Below are 19,175 nucleotides of genomic sequence, written 5' to 3'. Positions count from 1 at the left end.
CTGAAGTCAAGTGGGAATAAATTAAAACATTTGAAGACAAGTGGGAATAAATTACAACATTACAACATGTAATTACAAAATACAGCATTACAAAATTTGAATTCTAAATAACATCAAGTTAAGGTTTGGCGATAATAGATATTTCCAATTCCTACAAGTTTAGTAACTGTCTTTGTATCATAGGACTAGTTAAAGTTCTAGATTAAGTCCCCTGAGTGCTTGTTATTACTCTCCCACCGTTACAAGTTGTTCATGAAGCACTTGTGGCTTTCGGCTGTTGCAAAAAAGAATTTAGCCATCTTCTCTGTCAACCTTCTGTCAATGTCACACAGTAGGTAACTAAGGTACCATTTTAAGTTTCTTCTTGGCCACTTAGTAAGTAAAGGAGATATTATCCACAAAGGGCAGTACACAAAAGGGCAAGTCTACACTGTCTAAATACTCCAAACTGGCCCTGGAGATGCATCTGGCCAAACCTCTTGCAGCACCATGTTGGCATCCACTGCAGGTAATTAGCCTTCATTTAGGGAGAGATATGATGAACATAAAATTAGGTAGTTCTGAATTAGCCTTCATTTAGCAAAGTGACAAAGTGTGCCTCAATTTCTCTGGGTTATTTTCCTGAGTTCCCTTGCTGAATCTAAAAACAAACAAGGTAGGCTGTTGTAGCTTACAAATGTAAAAGTTTACTAATGGCTTTGCCTTCACATATGCATGGAGAACTTACATTCTAACTAAATATTGAAAAGATTAGATAAAGCCTTCATTCTTTCAGTGAAAGGCCAAATATATGGGAGAAAGAGAGAAATTAGGACAAGATGAAGGCTTTCTATGACCAAAGACCCTAAGGAAGTCACCATGATCACAACATCTACTTGCAAGGTCTTGTGCATTTCAAAGGACAGTAAGAGCAACCTACCTTCTAGCATGGCCACTGGGGTTTGTAGTCCAAAGAACTAATTTTACCAGCTTCAATTCAAATAGAAGGCTTTGTAAAACAAACTTTCCCTGTCACATCCTGCCTTAGTAGAGGCAGGGTCAATTAACATTCTGCAATCCCACTTTCTCAACTGCTTTTAAAATGTCCTGGTATCACTTCTTCCCACACAGCTTCATCATCCTTAGCTTGCTTAAATTGCTGCAAATGTCTGTTCAGACCGAAATTCAGTTTGCACTCAGCTAACTCAGCAGAAAGGAGAAGCAAGGATTTGGTTGGGGTTTTTTGTTTTATCTTTTTCCCATTTTTTTTCTAAAATCAGTACATACATTTCTGGGTTTCTTTACTTAAATAGTAGTTTTCTGTGTTCTTCTTCATTAATACCTTTTGCATTCTTATTGCCTGGCCACAGCTTTTTGACCACACTCTGATGTGCTCAGCCACATGTGCCACATTTTCATCAGAGGAACATTGGAGGGTGTGGGATCTTGCGCCATCACCATACTTATTTGTATTTTTTATCACGCCTTCTTCATAAAGTCAGGAGATAATAAAACATAATAGGGTTCAACTGAGGGCACTTCCAGGCTTCATTTAAATGCAATGAAATGGGTTTAAGAAACCCACTTAGATGCAAGTTTAAGTCTCCACATCTCCCCTCAAAACTTGCACTTTCCTGGGGGGTGTCTAGATGCCTTCCTGGTAACTTCCTGGAGAGTACCCAGACTCTCAGAACCCCCCCCCCCCCAAAAAAAAGCCCTAAAAATTAAGACAACTTACCCAGCCACCATTAAGGTGCTGCTGGAATCCTCCTGGCATGTAAAAATGATGCACCAGGAGAGCCCCCCCCCCCCCCCCCCCCCACTCCTGGCACTTCATTGCTATGCACCAGTTAAAGGCCTGTCTGGATGCGCCTTCAAACAGTCATTAGAAATATTAGAAAATGCTGTGCAAGTTCTCCTTTTATGGCAAGACTCTCAACCAAGACACATATTATCAAAAGTAATGCATAAAAACATGTGCAGTGGCCATGCTGGCTGGAGGATTTTAGCTATTCTGATCCAGAAAAGTAATTTGTCCAGGCTCTGATCCAGGGTTAGAATGACACAACCCTGGAACTTTTGAGTGAATAAATGAATGACAATTAAGCATGTGTAGCTCACCTTGCCCTAATCATTGCAAGAGCACAGCAAGTGTATACTCATCTGGATTCAAAAAAGAGGGTTTATATAGTGCCTATTCACACCAAACAATTATAGCACTCTGATTCCACTTCAACTGGCATGTAAACATCTAATGGAGTTCTATGATTTGCAATCAGTGGGGGATATTTGCAATTCTCAGCTATAGAACTTGAATTACAAACCCAAGATTATATAGTTTGTAGCCATGACAGTTAAAGTGGAATCATAGTGTTATAACCATCTAGTGTTAAAAGGCCTTAAATCAATAAGGGTAGCCTCAGGCATACTGATGCTTAACATCCTCTTATCTCAAGACTTTTTAAGCACACCATTTTTGTTATCTCACAGCTCCAAACCTTTGAACACATATGCTCACCAATGTCTGACAATTGTAGCAGATATGAGTTCACGTTTTTGTCAAGCAAGATGATAAATACACAGATCTAGCTCACTTTTCTAAATGAAACTGATGCCCTTCATGCTTAGGTCAGCTCATGTAGTATTGCTTTCCTGGAAAGAGAAGAGAGAACATATTGGTTGCCTTGGTTCCCCATCGTTAAAATCTACAAGCTGATTTGATTTTATCCTACAGTTTAAGAGGGAGGAGGAAATAATGACCAAAGCCACAATAGCTTTGAAAGGGGGGTTAAAGCAGATAGCTTTATCTGTTCTATTTGTTCTTAACATAGATAGCTTCTAAATCCACTTTTATTTATTACTAGCTGTGCCCTGCCATGCATTGCTGTGGCCAATTGGAATTGCACTGAACAGCCTCGCTGCTTCAAAGCCTGGCCACTTTCTATATAGGGGCATCCTTCCTTGGGCAGGTTGAATGGGATGGAGTAGCCTCGTGGATTCAAAACCTGAGGGTTTTCTATCTAGGGGAAACCTTGGTTGGCCAGGTTGAACAGCACTGAATAGCCTTGCTGCTTGCAAGCCTGACCACTTTCTACCTTGTGGAATTCTTGTTTGGCCAGGTCAAATAGCAATGAATAGTCTCAGTGCAGCAAGTATGAATGCTGCAATTAGTTACCTTGATTAGCATTTAATGGCCTTGCAGCTTCAAAGCCTGGCTGCTTCCTGCCTGTTGGGAGGTGTTAGCCGGCCCTGATTGTTTCCTGTCTGGAATTCCCATCTCCTGAGTGTTGCTCTTTATTTACTGTCCTAATTTTAGAGATTATATTGTTCTGTATTATTATACCACAGTAATTATTACATGCTATATTTATAATCTTATATTATCTGCTTAGAACAGGATTATATGAGGCCCCTTCTACACAACTATATAAAATCCACACTGAACTTGATTATATGGCAGTGTGGACTCAAGATAATCCAGTTCAAAGCAGATTATCCTGCCTTGGCATTCAGGGTTATATAGGTGTGGTAGGGCCTTGAGTCTACATTGCCATATAATCCAATTCAAATCAGATAATCTGTATTTTATAGGCAGCGTGGAAGAGGCCTAATTGAAGAGACCCTGGGCGCCATTAAATGGCTGAATGGGTTGCTAGGAGACAAAGTGGGCGGAGCTTAGCCTTCTAACTAGCAGCAATGGGAAAAAACAGTTCTTCCTCTTCCTCTAATTAGGACTTTCTCTTGTTTTTTTATTTAAAGACATATTTTGGATGACTATGTCTTTTGTGGCCAAATTTGGTGTGATTTGGTTCAGTGGCTTTGTTGTTTATTCCAAAATAAAACGAACATAACATATATATATATATATATATATATATATATATATATATATATATATATATGTTATGTTCATTTTATTTTGGAATAAACAACAAAGCCACTGAACCAAATCACACCATATATTTGTCTATTACCCACTGGCATCCTGCCCTCCGTTGATGTGGCACCTATTTCTCAATGCCACATAAAAAGTATGCTTATTAGAACAGACAGCTTTGTTTCAGATGTCTTAATGTTGTCTATGAGACTTTCTTCTTTGTTTTCTTCAGAAAGAAAGACTGGAACCTGAGCAATTTGATATGTGTTTACCACTTTTGCTGCTCGTTTTTTAGGCAAATACTTTGTGCATTTTTCCATAGGTCTTGCATTTTGCTTCCCTACCTCCTCCTCCTCATATGAATCCACAGTTGGCCCATTACCGCATATAGTTTTTAATTCCATTTTTCTTTTTGCAGGAGCATTGAGGAGGAAAATGTTACATATTAACTATCTCTGAGAGAGAAAAAACAGAAGCTTTCCAGCATCTCCAGTGAAAAAAGTAGCAGTATATAATAGGAAGAAAGCAAAAAGCAGACTATGTATGAGGGAAACATGGTGGAGGAGCTAACCCAACCATTTTAAGTATACTTATTCATTCATATCAGCCAGTTATGAGCTCTAGCAAGAAAGTGTTTCTGAGTTTCTATAAAGCTATAGTCTGAAACCGATGGTGCAACAGAAATACGACTCTTTTCAACCACAGAAAGACAAATTGTAAATTTAAAAATTTGGAAACCACAATCCAAAAGGATCTGCAAGAATGTGGGCCAGGAGCTCTTTGCTTTTTAGCATGTACAGATATGTTCATGTGTAGGCCTGCACCAAACTAGCATGATTTTTGCAACAAAAGATAAATCCAGTTTTAGCTATGGCAAAATTAAGGGGATATAGACATTTTAAAGCGGGGAATATTTCCCTTGTTGTTCATCACTATTAAGTTGGCTTTGTGTTGTTGTTGTTGTTATTATTATTAATGCCCTGCTTTTTCTCTCTAAAAGGAGACTCAAAGTGGCATATAGTAAAACAAACACAATTAAAACCTAAAAATATGCAAACATTAAAATGGAATTAAACATTAACAGCATTTAAATAGCAGCCACCAAGAAGGTACATGGCAACACTATGAATGAGGGACCTCCAGGTCCACCTGTCCTCAACAACCCAGCTTAGATCTTGCCAATTCAGAGCCATGGCTTCCTTGGATGACTCCATCCATCTGGATGCAGTCTTCCCTCTTTCTCCTACTGACCTTTATCTTATCCGGCATTTTTCTCTTTTCTAGTGAGCCCTGTCCTTTCATAATGTATCAAAAGTTGAATAATGTCATTTAATCATCTTGGCTTCTAAAGAGTTCAGGCTTGATTTGCTCTGGGGTCCATTGTTTGTCTTTTTAGCAGTCCATGGTATCCACAGAATATTTCTCCAGCATCATATTTAAGCTGAATTGATTTTCTTCCTGTTAGCTTCCTTCAGTCTCCAGCTCTCACAACCATATATAGATAAAGTAAACGCAATGGCATCAATGTGCCTAGCTTTATTATTCAATAATATATCTTGACACATCAAAATCTAGTGTAGTTCCTTCATAACTGCCCTTCAGACCCCTAGCCTTCTTCTGATTTCTTTACTGCAGTCTTCATTCTGATTAATGACTGTGCCATAGTCTGGAAAATCTTGAACTACATTATTATTTCCTTATAAAGTATCATATGAGTGAAAATAGATTTTTAAAAAATGACCAAAATCTTGTGTTAGGAGATATAAGTGTATCATATAGCTACACAATTCATAGCTATATCCCACAATGCTTTCTTCTTGTCATAAATTAAAATTTATTTTAAAACATTGGCCAAGATCCTGCACTAGGAGATATAGGTGTATCATATAGCTACAGATTCAGAGTTATGTCTCCCAACATTTTCTCTCAAAAAACATGCCTGATAAATATTAAAGCTTCTCCTCAGCACACTCATTTCCATGTTGTTAGATAACACAGGGATAAGCAAGGAAAATGAATTTGCTGTAAGTGGATGCATTGCCAAAGGCATCTACCAAAGCCTTCAGTCCTCAGGAAGTCCTTGCATCAAGTCCAGCCTACATATGTCCTTCCTTATCACTCTCATGTCCCCCACCATACACACACACACACACACACACACACACACAATACACAGCATGAGCATGCTGGGTGGGCTGCTTGACTTGTAGTGATTTAGCTAGGACTGCAATCAGAGAGTCTGTGCCTGGTGAGTGCATGCTAAACCAGATAGGCCAGGACAGAGAAACCAACTCACCAAATTGAAGACAAGCCACAGAGGTTTAGCGATTTGGCCAAAAAGAATGCAAATTGCTTCAAAATATACAAGCATAAACATATACATAGAGAAATACAAGACATACAGTTCTGACACCTATTCAGACTTCCCACTTCCTCCCCTGATTGGCTGAAAAAAGGGCAAGGCTAGGATCCATGCTGGGATTGATTGGGAGGGAGAATGGCAGCTGGGGATTGGTCAGAGTTAAGAACCAGTCAGCTGCAGAGACACCCCCTGGAAGGGCACAGTCCAGAAAAAACAAATGATAAAGATATATTAATGAGCTTTTGATTAGCTCAAATATCCAGTTCCATGCCAAACAAAGATATGGATCTTAGAAAACAAAGTTTCAAGACTCAAGGGACAAAAGGTACTGATCTTGGGTAATCAAGGGCGCAATAAAAGAGTTAACGAATACCCATTCTCTAAGCTTCTATTTCCATGAAGGAGCTGCAGGCTCCTAGCTTCATGTGACTAGTATCAACATTTTAGGCTTATCTGACTGACAAAGGAAGTCACCTATCTTTGCATATACACGATGAATCTGATAATTATCTGGCTTGGGGAATAGCCAGAGGGATTTGTCCAGCCTTTTCCGTTCCCAGGAGATTATCTGAACAGGGTCACAGAGGGATTGCTGTTTCTAAGTAACATTCCGATATTTTTCTAAGAAGTTTATATACATTTCATATATATGAAATAGATACAGTACACAGTTGAAAGATACAAGTTACACAAAATCATAAAATAGGGTTAAGTACGATGGAGTTTAGGGGTTTGCAACTGTTTCTGGTTTGGTCTCAATCTTCTGATGCTTTGAACTCAACGAATCTTGAAAGGATCTTTTTTTAAAATCATATATTTCTGAGCCCTTGGTGAACTATAAATCTTTCGGGGGGGGGGGGGTGGTTACCATGGCTCAATAAAAGACTTACAAAATGAACTTGAAGAGGGGGAGGATTTGGATCACTGCATGATACAATTCTAACCTACACAACAACCAGAAAAGTGAATAATTTCTTTAAAGCTTAAAACTAATGGTAAGTAATTAAAATATCCATTCATTTGAGGTTCACCAAATCAAACTCCAGCTACACTTGTAGATAAATGATAAAATCAAAAAAAAATCCTAGATTGCCAAAGATCTTGTGAATAGTAGTTTGCCATCTGTCATCATTCACATACAGAGTAAATTTCCTTCTTTGTATTTTTTCATCCTATTATTATTAGATTTAGTTGTTTTCCATGAATGTACATTGTGGGAACTGTTGGAATTTTGTTCAAGCCTGCATTTCTGGAGTTATTTACCTTTGTTCACTTGTTCTCTGTTTTGGTGTTTACATCATCATCATTATATGTTTTTATATCCTGCTTCCTCTCTTCCAAAGGAGCCTCAAAGCAGCTAACACTAAAAACCATACAATATGTAAATTAAAGCCCAGAGCATACAAACATTAAAACAGAATTAAACCCAGGACCTTTTTAAAATACAGTAGAGTCTCACTTATCCAACACTCGCTTATCCAACGTTCTGGATTATCCAACGCATTTTTATAGTCAATGTTTTCAATATATCATGATATTTTGGTGCGAAATTCGTAAATACAGTAATTACTACATAGCATTACTGCGTATTGAACTACATTTTCTGCCAGATTTGTTGTATAACATGACGTTTTGGTGCTTAGTTTGTAAAATCATAACCTAATTTGATGTTTAATAGGCTTATCCTTAATCTCTCCTTATTATCCAACATATTCACTTATCCAACATTCTGCCGGCCCGTTTATGTTGGATAAGTGAGACTCTACTGTACATAGTAAAACCAATAAAATAATTTAAAACTGGTTAAACTACAAAAAACACAACACCCCTGGCTCAATCTTAAAAGCTTTTCTCTTAAAAGGCCTGCCTAAACAGAAAGGTTTTAGTCTGCCGCTGCTGGAAAGACAGCAGGGAGGAGGCTGTTCTGGCTTCCCTGGGCAAAGAGTTCCCGAGTCTAGGGGCAGCCACCAAAAAGGCCCACTCTCACATCCTCACCAACCATGCTATATACTATTTATGTCATTTGTTTGAGGTTGTTTACTTATTTATTATAGTCTTAATTGGTGTGAGTTCTTGTGTCTAACATCCTTCCTTCTTGTATTTGTTGGTGTATATCAGTTCTTTGATAGTCAGAGGAGATTTGTTACTGACTTTATCTAAGGCTGAGAGAGTATGAACTGCCCAAGGGTACACAATGGATTCCATGGTCAAGAAGGCATTTGAATCCTTGTCTCCCAGTGTTAAGCCAACACTCAAACCACCATGTTTGTGATGTCTCATGGGCCTTGTAGTTCCGTTCCTAGTGCTATTGTGGCAGACGAGGAGGAAAACATGGGATTTCCACCGGTTCAGTTTGAAACGGAGCCTCTCCACCTGGAGGATGTTTGTCCTCAGGAAGTTACCCAAACAAGCTTGGGGCAGAATTCTCCCCCGTTTTCCCGAAAGGACAATTATAATAGAGATAGAGGAGTCAGGGAGGCTAATCGCCGGAGTCTCAGAATCGCTGCCAAACAACTAGCTGATTAAGTCTGCTTCCCTTGGGAAATTCTAAGGAGTCATGCATCTGGACAGAGTTGGGTTTCGCTTCTTGTTCTCCAGGGAAAGTGTTCTGTTGGCGGGAAAACAAGACCCTATATAGGGGTTTTGCCGCAAGGGGAACCTTGCGGAGTCAATTGATCAACTTGAGAGAGAGATCGTGTGTGGACTTCGTACTCCTTGTTCCCTGCTTCCCGGATCTAGTTTCAAGTCTTGCCTTGTCTCACGTTTTGCCACGGACCTTGTTCCATGCTTCAAGTTGCCTCGTTTCAAGTCTTTGATCCAGCCAAGAATCAAGCTCATGATCCAGCCTTGTTGTCAAGCTTCAATGGACTAAAAGACCTTGTCATCTCCCCACACTATTGCTTGGCAAAGTGTGTGTTTCGGTTAATGGATTATAACTTTGAACTCTAATATCTTATATTGGACAATATTCTACTGGACTATATTTGGCCTTTCCTGAAAGGTCTGCTTCTGAACTATATTCTTCACTTGTTTTTATTGACTTTATATAATTCTTTAATAAAGATATTAGATAGAATCTGGTCTCTGCGCATGGTTATTGGTGCTCTGCAGCCTGGGTCCTGACAATGTTGGCTCTGAGATGTGTCAGTTTGGCCCAACTGTGTGTAATCTTCCTAACAATACCTTTCTAAGTCTCACATTGAATTTCTTCCTACTGGCTACTGGCTAATCCCTTTTTTTACTAGAGATTCCAGAAAACTGAAGCTGGAACCATCCCTATGCAAAGCATGCACTTGATACATCTCCTTGGTAGATGCACCTGCTCTTTTACACAAATGTGAGCACACAGCCATAGAAGACTAGCACTTTGGGAGCCTGGCAGATTTACCCTAACTTTGGAAGAGTCTCAATGGAGTATTTATTTTCAAAAGTGGATGAGTTCATGCCTGGCTACCCCCTAGCTTTTTGCTGAAATTTCTTATCTAGCCACATGTTCCCTCTCACTGTGAAATATATTTTCACAACTTAGCTTGGAATGTGTCTCTTGTGGATCTTCATAATGGAAACATCCATTTGATTGGTAACACTGTTTTGCAAATTATGTTCCTCCCAAAAACATTATTCAGTTCCCCTTTCCTCTTCCACAGGTTGGCTTACTTCACTTATAGAGCCCATGTTTTAACATGGAGCACGGGCCATTTTGAAAAGTTACTTTTTGAACTACAATTTACAGTATACCTCATCTAGCATGAACTGCAATGGCCATTTTGGCTGACGAATTCTGGGAGCCGTAGTCCATAATGCAATTTTCCAAGCTCTTGGAGAATGTTCCAGATCCAGCCTCTGGTATATCAAAGAAAGGTAGTAAAAGTTTTTTTCCCCTAAAATGCCAGAGATCCAATGCTGGATGAATGGACAATCAAGTTAGGTGGACTAATATTGACTTGATATAACAAAGTTTCCTCTGTTTGTAATTCATGGCAGCTTGATGTTCTTCTCAGGATGGAAATTGTGCAGATTTCTAGAAGTTGCTGAACTGAAACTCCCAGCACTCCCCACCATTGGATAGCTCAGTAAAGAGTTCTTTATAAGCCTAATCTACTGCAGGATAAACATTCAAGTGGAGAGGTAGAAGTTACTGAAAACACTGAGAGTATCCATTGCACTGTTACTCTTAGGTTTGGTGGTGCTGAATTGTTTTCCATGCGTCAAAGTCCTTAGCATATGACAGAAATCTTGTGCATTTATGCTGGTCCTTAGATATTAGTGTGTTCAGTGCAAATTGGGTGGGGGAGACCAGTTAAAACAGTGGTTCCCAACCTTTCGGCCTCCAGGTGTTTTGGACTTCAGCTTTCACAGTTCCTAGCAGCTGGTCAGCTGGCTGGGATTTCTGGGAGTTGAAGTCCAAAACACCTGGAGGCCCAAAGGTTGGGAACCACTGAGTTAAAGCAGCCACAAGGTACACAGGGAAGAGAAGGCCTATGATTAAGCTCTCTTCTTTCTTAGGACCATTTTCAACATAACATGGAGATAGCCAGCCAGCCAGTTTTTCACTGTTTGACTGAATGAACATTGTAGTCTGTCAGATCACCATCTCTGTCAGATCACTATTCAAAGTGCTGGCTTTAGCCTATAAAGCTCTAAACGATTCCGGCCCAGCTTACTTGTCCAAACGTGTCTCCCGCTACAACCCACCCCGAAGTTTAAGATACTCAAGTGAGGTGCGGCTGGCGGGGGCGAGAGACAGGGTCTTTTCAGCAGTGGCTCCCCGCCTATGGAACGCCCTGCCAAGTGAAGTCAGGCAGGCTCCCTCCCTCCTTTCCATAGAAAAGTTAAGACCTGGTTGTGGGACCAGGCCTTCGAACAATAACAGCAGCATTAATTATTACTAAGTGTGTTGGAACTCAATGACAGACCCAGTTGTTAGACTCTGAACATGCCAATCTGCATATTTATAAGTGTATTTTTATGAATGTCTAATGTAATTAAATTTAATTGAATTGCAATGTATTGTATTTTTATGTGTGTGCTTTTATTGTAAACTTCCCTGAGCCCCCTCTTGGGTGAGAAGGTTGGGATACAAATGCTGTAATAAATAAATAAAATAAAAAAATCTCTTTGGGGGCAGGGAAGCCAATGTAGGTCCTCCGTAAGACTGGGATCTGCAAGTGTGAACAAAGAAAGCCAAATCTCTAGTCCAGCTTGGAATCGTCCCAGTTGTGTCTAACTACAGCTCCCATCGACTACAGCCAGCAGAGCCATTGAGAAACTCTTTGGTGCTAAGGAGGAGTTGTGACTCAGCTGAAAGGCTTTGTAAAGCAGAACAGAAATCTATGAGTCTCAGCTATCGAACACACTTTTAACTATGAAGGAAACTTATTTGCCCGCCCACCCCAGCAAGGCAGAAAGTAAAGGCATTCTTCCTTCTTTTGCTATTTCAGCTTGTTATTTCCAGTTTCTTCTTCCTCATCTCTTTGAGGTTTACTCTTCAGCTGATCAATTTCTCCGCACATCACATATTTCTGGTGACACTCTTACCATTAGAACTGCTTGTTATTCACATTACATCCCAGTACAGTGCCATTACCCATTCACTACATTTCCAGATCAATAGAAATACAACCGCTTGAGGTCACAGCAACAAGAACATGACTCTTTACTGGCTTATTGCTTTCGGCTGTAGACAACATTGCAGAAACTATGCCATGTATGTACTGGAGAGAGAGAAAGAGAGAAGAAAAAGACAGACAGACAGCCAAGAAAGATTCCATATCTCCACTTGCCTTTATTAAAGAAAGTGAACACTGTTCAAGTTCAGAGAGAACATCTCACCAAGATTGTGGTGGAGACGGTATGTCTCTGCATTCTTCCCATTCATTCCTCTTATTATTATATTTTCCCTGCATCAGGCAGGAATGTGGAGCAATTCGCCCTCAGACCTGGTGGCTCTGATACAGCAAATATTATCAATCTAGATAACTGAAAAAAAAACAGAGGCAACAGAAGAAGGCAACTATTCTGTTTTGGTGGGTCTGGAGAACAAAGCCAGTAAAGATGTTGCTTTCTCTGTTGAAATCATAATAACAACAAAAGTTTGCTACCTCTGCAATATCATTCTTCCCAGTGCTATTCAATTTTGTATAAATGAGTTGAAATAACGTCAGCTTGGAAATGAACGTTTTGCATGCTTCTCTGCACTCTGTACAATAATAACAACAGCATAATAAGTGGCGCCGCTTTTCATCCAAAAATTTCCAAGCAACATTGCAGTCATCAGAATAAAATATAACCATTGCTATGCAGCAAGAAATACTTTACCACTTTTATTTTGAATGCTAAAAAATAGGAGATGCAAAGAGTTAAGAGGCATTTTCTCACAAGAATATCACTCAAAATCAGATGAGAGATAATATCATCTGCCACTTCTTCGTCCCATAAAAATATGCATGAGAAATCAACTCAGTTTGCATGTCCTCAGTCATGCATTTCAACACTTAGTGGTACATCACTCTAGAATACTTAGAACCCATTTGCTTGGAACATGTAAAAAGAGAACACATCTGATATAACTTATCAGAGTAATTTTACAGATGAGAAAAACTGTGGCAGGCACTAGCCTCAGTACATCTATCTCCAAGAGGACTATGGGCCAACCTCTTGCGTTGAAGACGCCTCATCTATTTTATTTCTATTTCGGTTCAATCTCTTCATCCAGATAATAAATTGGGACACAGATAAAATGATACATGCTGTAATTTCAAAAGCGCTTTTGGCCAGGTCATTCCAAATGACTTTCTGTTAGTTTTATTAAAATGTATTACTTTTATCTTAGACTATCTTGCTGCCTGAATGAGATGCGGCTTTCCCTGGCAGAAGGAAGCCTTCATCTAGCAGAGATGAAAGACTTCTATGATTTTCCCCTCACATAAGAGAGAAGGGCCCTCGCTCATTGCAACGGGCCTCGTGGATGGGTCACAAAGAGCAAAGCACAGCTCTTTATCAAGGATATTGTTGATACAGTACCCGGTACAGCAGGGAGAATCAGGCGGTGGAAGGCTGCCAGCTGCTTTGAATGCACAGACAGACTTTTACTGAATATGCAGAAGGTTCTGCTGGTTCTTGTGCCTTCTACAGTGGTAACCAAGAAAGCCCCATCCTCCTTTAGCCTTTAGTTAAAAATTAAACTCCCAAACAAGCAGAGGTTTGGTGCTCTGAATGTGAGGGAAGCTGACCGCTGGTCTACCCAACTATTTAACCCCCCCCCCCCCCCCGGTTTGTGGTACTTGGCCAAGTGTGTCTGAACCGTTAGCACATTTTGAATCATTCCAAAGGCCTCGTCATACATTATATATGAAGCATTTTTTCTATTCAATCAGCTTATTGGCCAGTCGATTCATCTCTTGACAGATAGCCTCTTTCCAGGGTTCCAGGCAATATTTTTCCCCACTCTGCCACTTATTTTTTCAAAAAAGGAAACTATTAATGCCAGCAATGCCTAGACATGATCCCAGGACCTTCTGCATGCAGAGCATGTGTTCTTCTAGGGCTGAGCTACAAGGCCTTGTCTCTGCTACGGAGGAAGGAGTGGTGGAAACAGCAGCTGTGATTCATTCATCTCACACACAGTGAGATCTGGAAACCCTGGGAGACTTGCGCTGTTGGCAAAGTTGTATGCATCCCCTTTCGCACATTTCCCTCGAAGCTGGGGAAGAGCCAATGCAAGCTGTTTGCATGACCATCTCTTCCACCAACGCTTCTGGATTTTTTGATAAAGTATGGGCCATTCCTGATCCCATTTCAGGGGGAACATTGACATAATGTGTGGATGTATCAGATAGAAGTCATGTATCCCTCTGTGCCCTATTGCTCCTTTAAGAACACTAGCACAGGAATCTCATATACAGTCAGATGAATTCTGTCACATGCCAATCTGAAGAGACCTACTCACATACACACAAGTCTGTATTATGGCTGTCACATTAAGAGAGAGCCTTTCTTATATATACTGGAAATGCAACAAACAGCATGCACTTTAACACTATACACTTCTCCAACGGAGATCCCGTATGAACGGCTGAACCTCGCTGATTTCACTCCAGGCGTCTGAGGAAGCAAACTGTCAATGCACAGATGCTCCTGTTGGAATAAATTTGTTTGCCTTTCTTGGTGCCACAAAGGTTGTTTTCTTGTCTTACTGGAGCAGATTAACAGGGCGGGGGGGGGGGGATAAGTGAGTGGAGCATATCTGCATCCAGATGTGCACATTGGCTGCACAAAACCCTCTTCCCAGCTTGACCTCCATTTCCCTGCTTTAGCAACCAGTCCAAGCCAAATACAAGAGCAGCAGATTTTCACATGATTGAGAAGTCACTCCTGGGCACAGGCACAAAGAATGCAGCTGAGCAAGAAGTTGCCCAGTGTGGACAAGACTATCAACCTTGCCACAAGAGGATTCCAGTCTCCGGTTGCATCTACGTTGTAGAATTAATGTAGTTTGACACCACGTTGACTGCCATGCATCAATGCTATGGAAACATGGGAGTTGTATGTGTTGTCAGAGGTTTTCATGGTCGGAATCACTGGGTTGCTGTGAGCTTTCCAGGCTGTATAGCCATGTTCCAGAAGCATTCTCTCCTGATGTTTTGCTCACATCTATGGCAGGCATACTCAGAGGTTTGGTTGTGCATTTAAGTAAATCAGATCTAATTTGCCAAATAGTCACTGTTGAATGTTTTTAGGTTGAATGTTTTTATGATGAATGTTTTTTATATTGTGGAATGATATTTTAAATTGTAAGTCGCTCGGAGCACTCTGGTGGAGAGCGACTAATTAAGAAATAAAGTGAAGTGAAGTGAAGGTTGTGAGGTCTGTTGGAAACTAGGCAAGTGGTCTGTTGGAAACTAGGCATATACCTCACAACCTCTGAGGAGGCATGCCATAGATGTGGCTGAAACATCAGGAGAGAATACTTCTGGAACATGGCCATACTGTCTGGAAAACACACAGATAAGAAAGCCTTAGACAACACATAGGCAAGTGAAGTTTATATATCTGTGGAAGGTCCAGGGTGGGAGAAAGAACTCTTGTCTGCTGGAGGCAAGTGTGAATGTTGCAATTAATCACCTTGATTGGCATTGAAAAACCTTGCAGCTTCAAAGCCTGGCTGATAACAACCACTATGTCAGACTATACAGAGAATTCACTGAAATCCACAAGCATGTGGACAATTTCAACAGAAAGGAGGAAACCATGAAAATGAACAAAATCTGGCTACCAGTATTTAAAAAAACTCTAAAATCAGGACAGTAAATAATGAACAACACTCAGAAGACAGAGGAATTCCAGATATGAAACAATCAGGATAAACTAACACCTCCCAACAAAGCATTCTCCCAGGCAGGAAGCAGCCAAACCTTGAAACTTGCTTGTGGATTTCAATGACTTCTCTGTGTAGTCTAACATAGTGGTTGTGATCAGTCAGTCTTTGAAATTGTAAGGCTTTTCAATGCTAATCAAGATAATTCATTGCAACATTCACACTTGCCTCCAACAAGTTCTTTCTCCCACCCTGGACCTTCCACAGATATATAAACCCCACTTGCCTAGTTTCCAACAAACCTCACAACCTCTGAGGAGGCCTGCCATAGATGTGGGTTAAACGTCAAGAAAGGATGCTTCTGGAACATGGCTATTCATCCCAGAAAACTCACAGCAACCCATGGGAGCTGTATTTTGACATGATCTTTAGCCTTCATGGCCAAAGAGTGCTTGGTGCCTCACTAAACAACAACTCTCAGGATGAGCTTTGAGCCATGGCAGTTAAAAGTGGCATCAAGTTGTTATAATCTCACAATGGTTTGAATACATATTTGTCCAAGAAGACGTATTAAGTGACCATGGGCAAGCCACGCTCTTTGGGTGCATCCACATCAGGCATGGGCAAACTTTGGCCCTCCAGGTGTTTTGGACTCCAACTCCCACAATTCATAACAGCCTCAGGCCCCTTCCTTAAGCAGCTGAGGGGGGGGAAGGAAGGGGCCTGCCCCTGTTAGGAATTGTTGGAGCTGAAATCCAAAACACCTGGAGGACCAAGTTTTCCCATGCCTCATCTACAGAGTTTGGCACTCCTTTAACTTCCTTTGCTCAATGCTATAGAATCCTGAGAGTTATAGTTTTGCAAGGTCATCAGCCTTCTCCACCCAAGAATGATGGTGTCTCTTCAAGGAACAAAACCCTGGAGCCTTCCCAGAGAAGGAGGAAGACCTTGCCAAACTACAACTCCCAGGATCCTATAGCATTGTGCAGGAGGCAAGTAAAGTGGTATCAAACTGCATCAATGCTACAGTGTAGATGCACCCTACAGGGCTCTGATCCTGATCAGATCGGATCTCCACTTCCAACTTGGGAGCCTTGTGCCTTCTCAGAGGAGGAGGAAGACCTTGCCAAACTACAACTCCCAGGATTTTATAGTATTGTGCAGGAGGGCAGCTAAAGAGGTGTCAAACTGCACTAATTCTACCGTGTGGATGCACCCTACAGAGATCAGATCCTCATCTGATCTGATCTCCACCTCCAACTTGGGAGCGACACGCATCTTGGAGGCAAACCCAGATCCGGTCCATGGTTTGCTTGGCATTCCTCATTTCCCGGCCAAACCACCACAGGGACCCTCTCCTCAACAACTCCATGGGCAAAACACTCTCTTCCCTCTCCTCCTCCTCAGCTGCCACCCCTTTTCGTGGCTTGCAAAGGCTGCCATGGCGACCAGCGAGAAGCACCCAAAGGTCACCCATAGATGCACACTTTTTGAATCTGGACTTACAATGAGGGGGATGGTCCTCTCCTCTTTGTGGAGCTCGACTTTGCCGCTTGATCTCTGGTGGCCGCCGCCGCCGCCGCTGCTGCTGCTGCTCCCGCTGCTGCCGGGGGAGCGGCTGGATGCGGCGGCGTGGGGCTTGTTGTCCTGCCACAAGTAATAGAAAGTGCCCAGAATCCAGGCGACGGTCAGGATGGCGATGGCATTGGCCCGGATCCTCCTCATCCTGAGCGGCCCCGAGTGGCGCCCGAGGAGGAGATGGAGGGGCGAGCGGATGGACGGATGGGGCAGGAAGACAGCGAGAGGACGCAGGGATGGGGAGCCGTGGTAGGATCCCCCCCCCCTCTCTCTCTCCTCCCCCCCTGGGCTGGCTCCTACAGTCACAGCTGTTTGTTTTAGCTCTTGTCTCACTGCTCAGTCCTGCAGAGCGAAGAGAGGCGAACGGAGGAGCCGGCGGGAGGGCTCTTCTGGGTCCTAGTGCCCCTCTTCACAAGCAGCACACAGATGTGACCCTCCTTGGAACAGCTCAAGCTTTGGGGACAGGATTTTAGGGTGTGTTGCTATGAGTTTTCCGGGCGGTCTGGCCATGTTCCAGATGCATTCTTTCCTAACGTTTCGCCTGCATCTATGGCAGGCATCCTCAGAGGTTGTGAGATCTGTTGGGAACCAGGCAATTAGGGTTTATATATCTATTGAATGTTCAGGGTGGGGGAAAAAAATTCTTGTCTGTTTGACGTGAATGTTGCAATTGGCCATCTTGATTAGCATTGAATAGCCTTTCAGCTTCAAGGTCTGGCTGCTTACTGCCTGGGGAATCCTTTGTTGGAATGTGTTAGCTGACCTTGATTGATTCATGTCTGGAATTCCTCTGTTTTCTGAGTGTTGTTCTTTATTGATGGTCCTTACCTTTAAGGCCTTACACGGTCTAGGGCCGATGTACCTGAAGGACCGCCTCACCCCCTACAAACCCCAGAGGTCCCTCCGTTCTGAGGACCAAGACCTATTGGAAGTCCCCAGTTTTAAGACCTTGTGTCTAACAACAACTAGACACAGACCTTTTTCAGCAGTGGCGCCATCTCTCCGGAACACTCTGCCACCTGAAGTTTGTGCCTTGCGGAACTTATCAGCCTTCCGCAGGGCATGTAAGACACACCTGTTTCGGCAGGCTTTTGATTTCTGTTATTGATGTTTTTAAAAGATGTTTTAAAGATGTTTTTAAATTGTTAGATTTTAGCCTGTTCTTGTAAGCCGCCCCAAGCCCTAGGGGAGTGGTGGCATATAAGTTTGAATAATAAATAAATAAATAAATAATTTGTCCTGATTTTAGAGGGTTTTTTTTAATACTGGTACTGTAGCCAGATTGTGTTCATTTTCATGGTTTCCTCCTTTCTGTTGAAATTGTCCACATGTTTGTGGTCTTCAATGGCTTCTCTGTGTAGCCTAACATAATGGTTATTACCAGCTAACCTTTGAAGCTGCAAGGCTTTTCACTGTTAATCCAGGTGAATAAATGAAACATTCATACCTGCTTCCAACAGACAAGTGTTCTTTCTCCCACCCTGGACCTTCCACAGATATATAAACCTCACTTGTCTAGTTTCCAATATACCTCACAACCTCTGAGTATGCCTGCCATAGATGCAAGCAAAATATCAGGAGAGAATGCTTCTGGAACATGGCCATACAGCCCAGAAAACTCACAGCAACCCAGTGATTTTGGCGATGAAACCTTTGAGAACGCATACAACTCCCATGTTTCCATAGCATTGAGGCATGACAGTCAACACAGTGTCAAACTGCATGAATTCTACAGTGTAGATGCAACGAGAGACTGGAATCATCTTGTGGCCAGGTTGATAGTCTTGTCCACGCAGAGCAACTTTTTGCTCAGCTGCATTCTTTGTTCCTGTGCCCAGGAGTGACTTCTCAATCATTTGAAAAACTGCTGCTCTTGTATTTGGGTTGAAGTGTTGAATTTGTTCACATGCTTGTGGATTTCAATGGCTTCTCTGTGTAGTCTGACATGGTGGTTATTAGAGTTGCAACATTCACGCTTGCTTCCAACAGACAAGAGTTCTTTCTTCCACCCTGAACATTCCACAGATCTATAAATCCCACTTGCCTAGTTTCCAACAGACCTC

General features: G+C 41.7%; 1 protein-coding gene across 1 annotated transcript in view; it reads right to left on the bottom strand.

The window, feature by feature from the left end:
• galnt16 (polypeptide N-acetylgalactosaminyltransferase 16) overlaps positions 1 to 17,475 on the bottom strand; it is a 246,567-nt gene extending 229,092 nt beyond the window's left edge. The window contains exon 1 of the mRNA XM_008118139.3: positions 17,041 to 17,475. Coding sequence (XP_008116346.2) covers positions 17,041 to 17,259 — 219 coding nt within the window. The 5' untranslated portion in view covers positions 17,260 to 17,475. The remainder of the gene's footprint in view (positions 1 to 17,040) is intronic.
• Positions 17,476 to 19,175: the final 1,700 nt, after the last annotated feature.

This window comes from Anolis carolinensis, chromosome 1 (genome assembly GCF_035594765.1).
Source record: "Anolis carolinensis isolate JA03-04 chromosome 1, rAnoCar3.1.pri, whole genome shotgun sequence".
NCBI lineage: Eukaryota > Metazoa > Chordata > Lepidosauria > Squamata > Dactyloidae > Anolis > Anolis carolinensis.
This window is presented reverse-complemented; position numbering and strand designations above follow the sequence as displayed.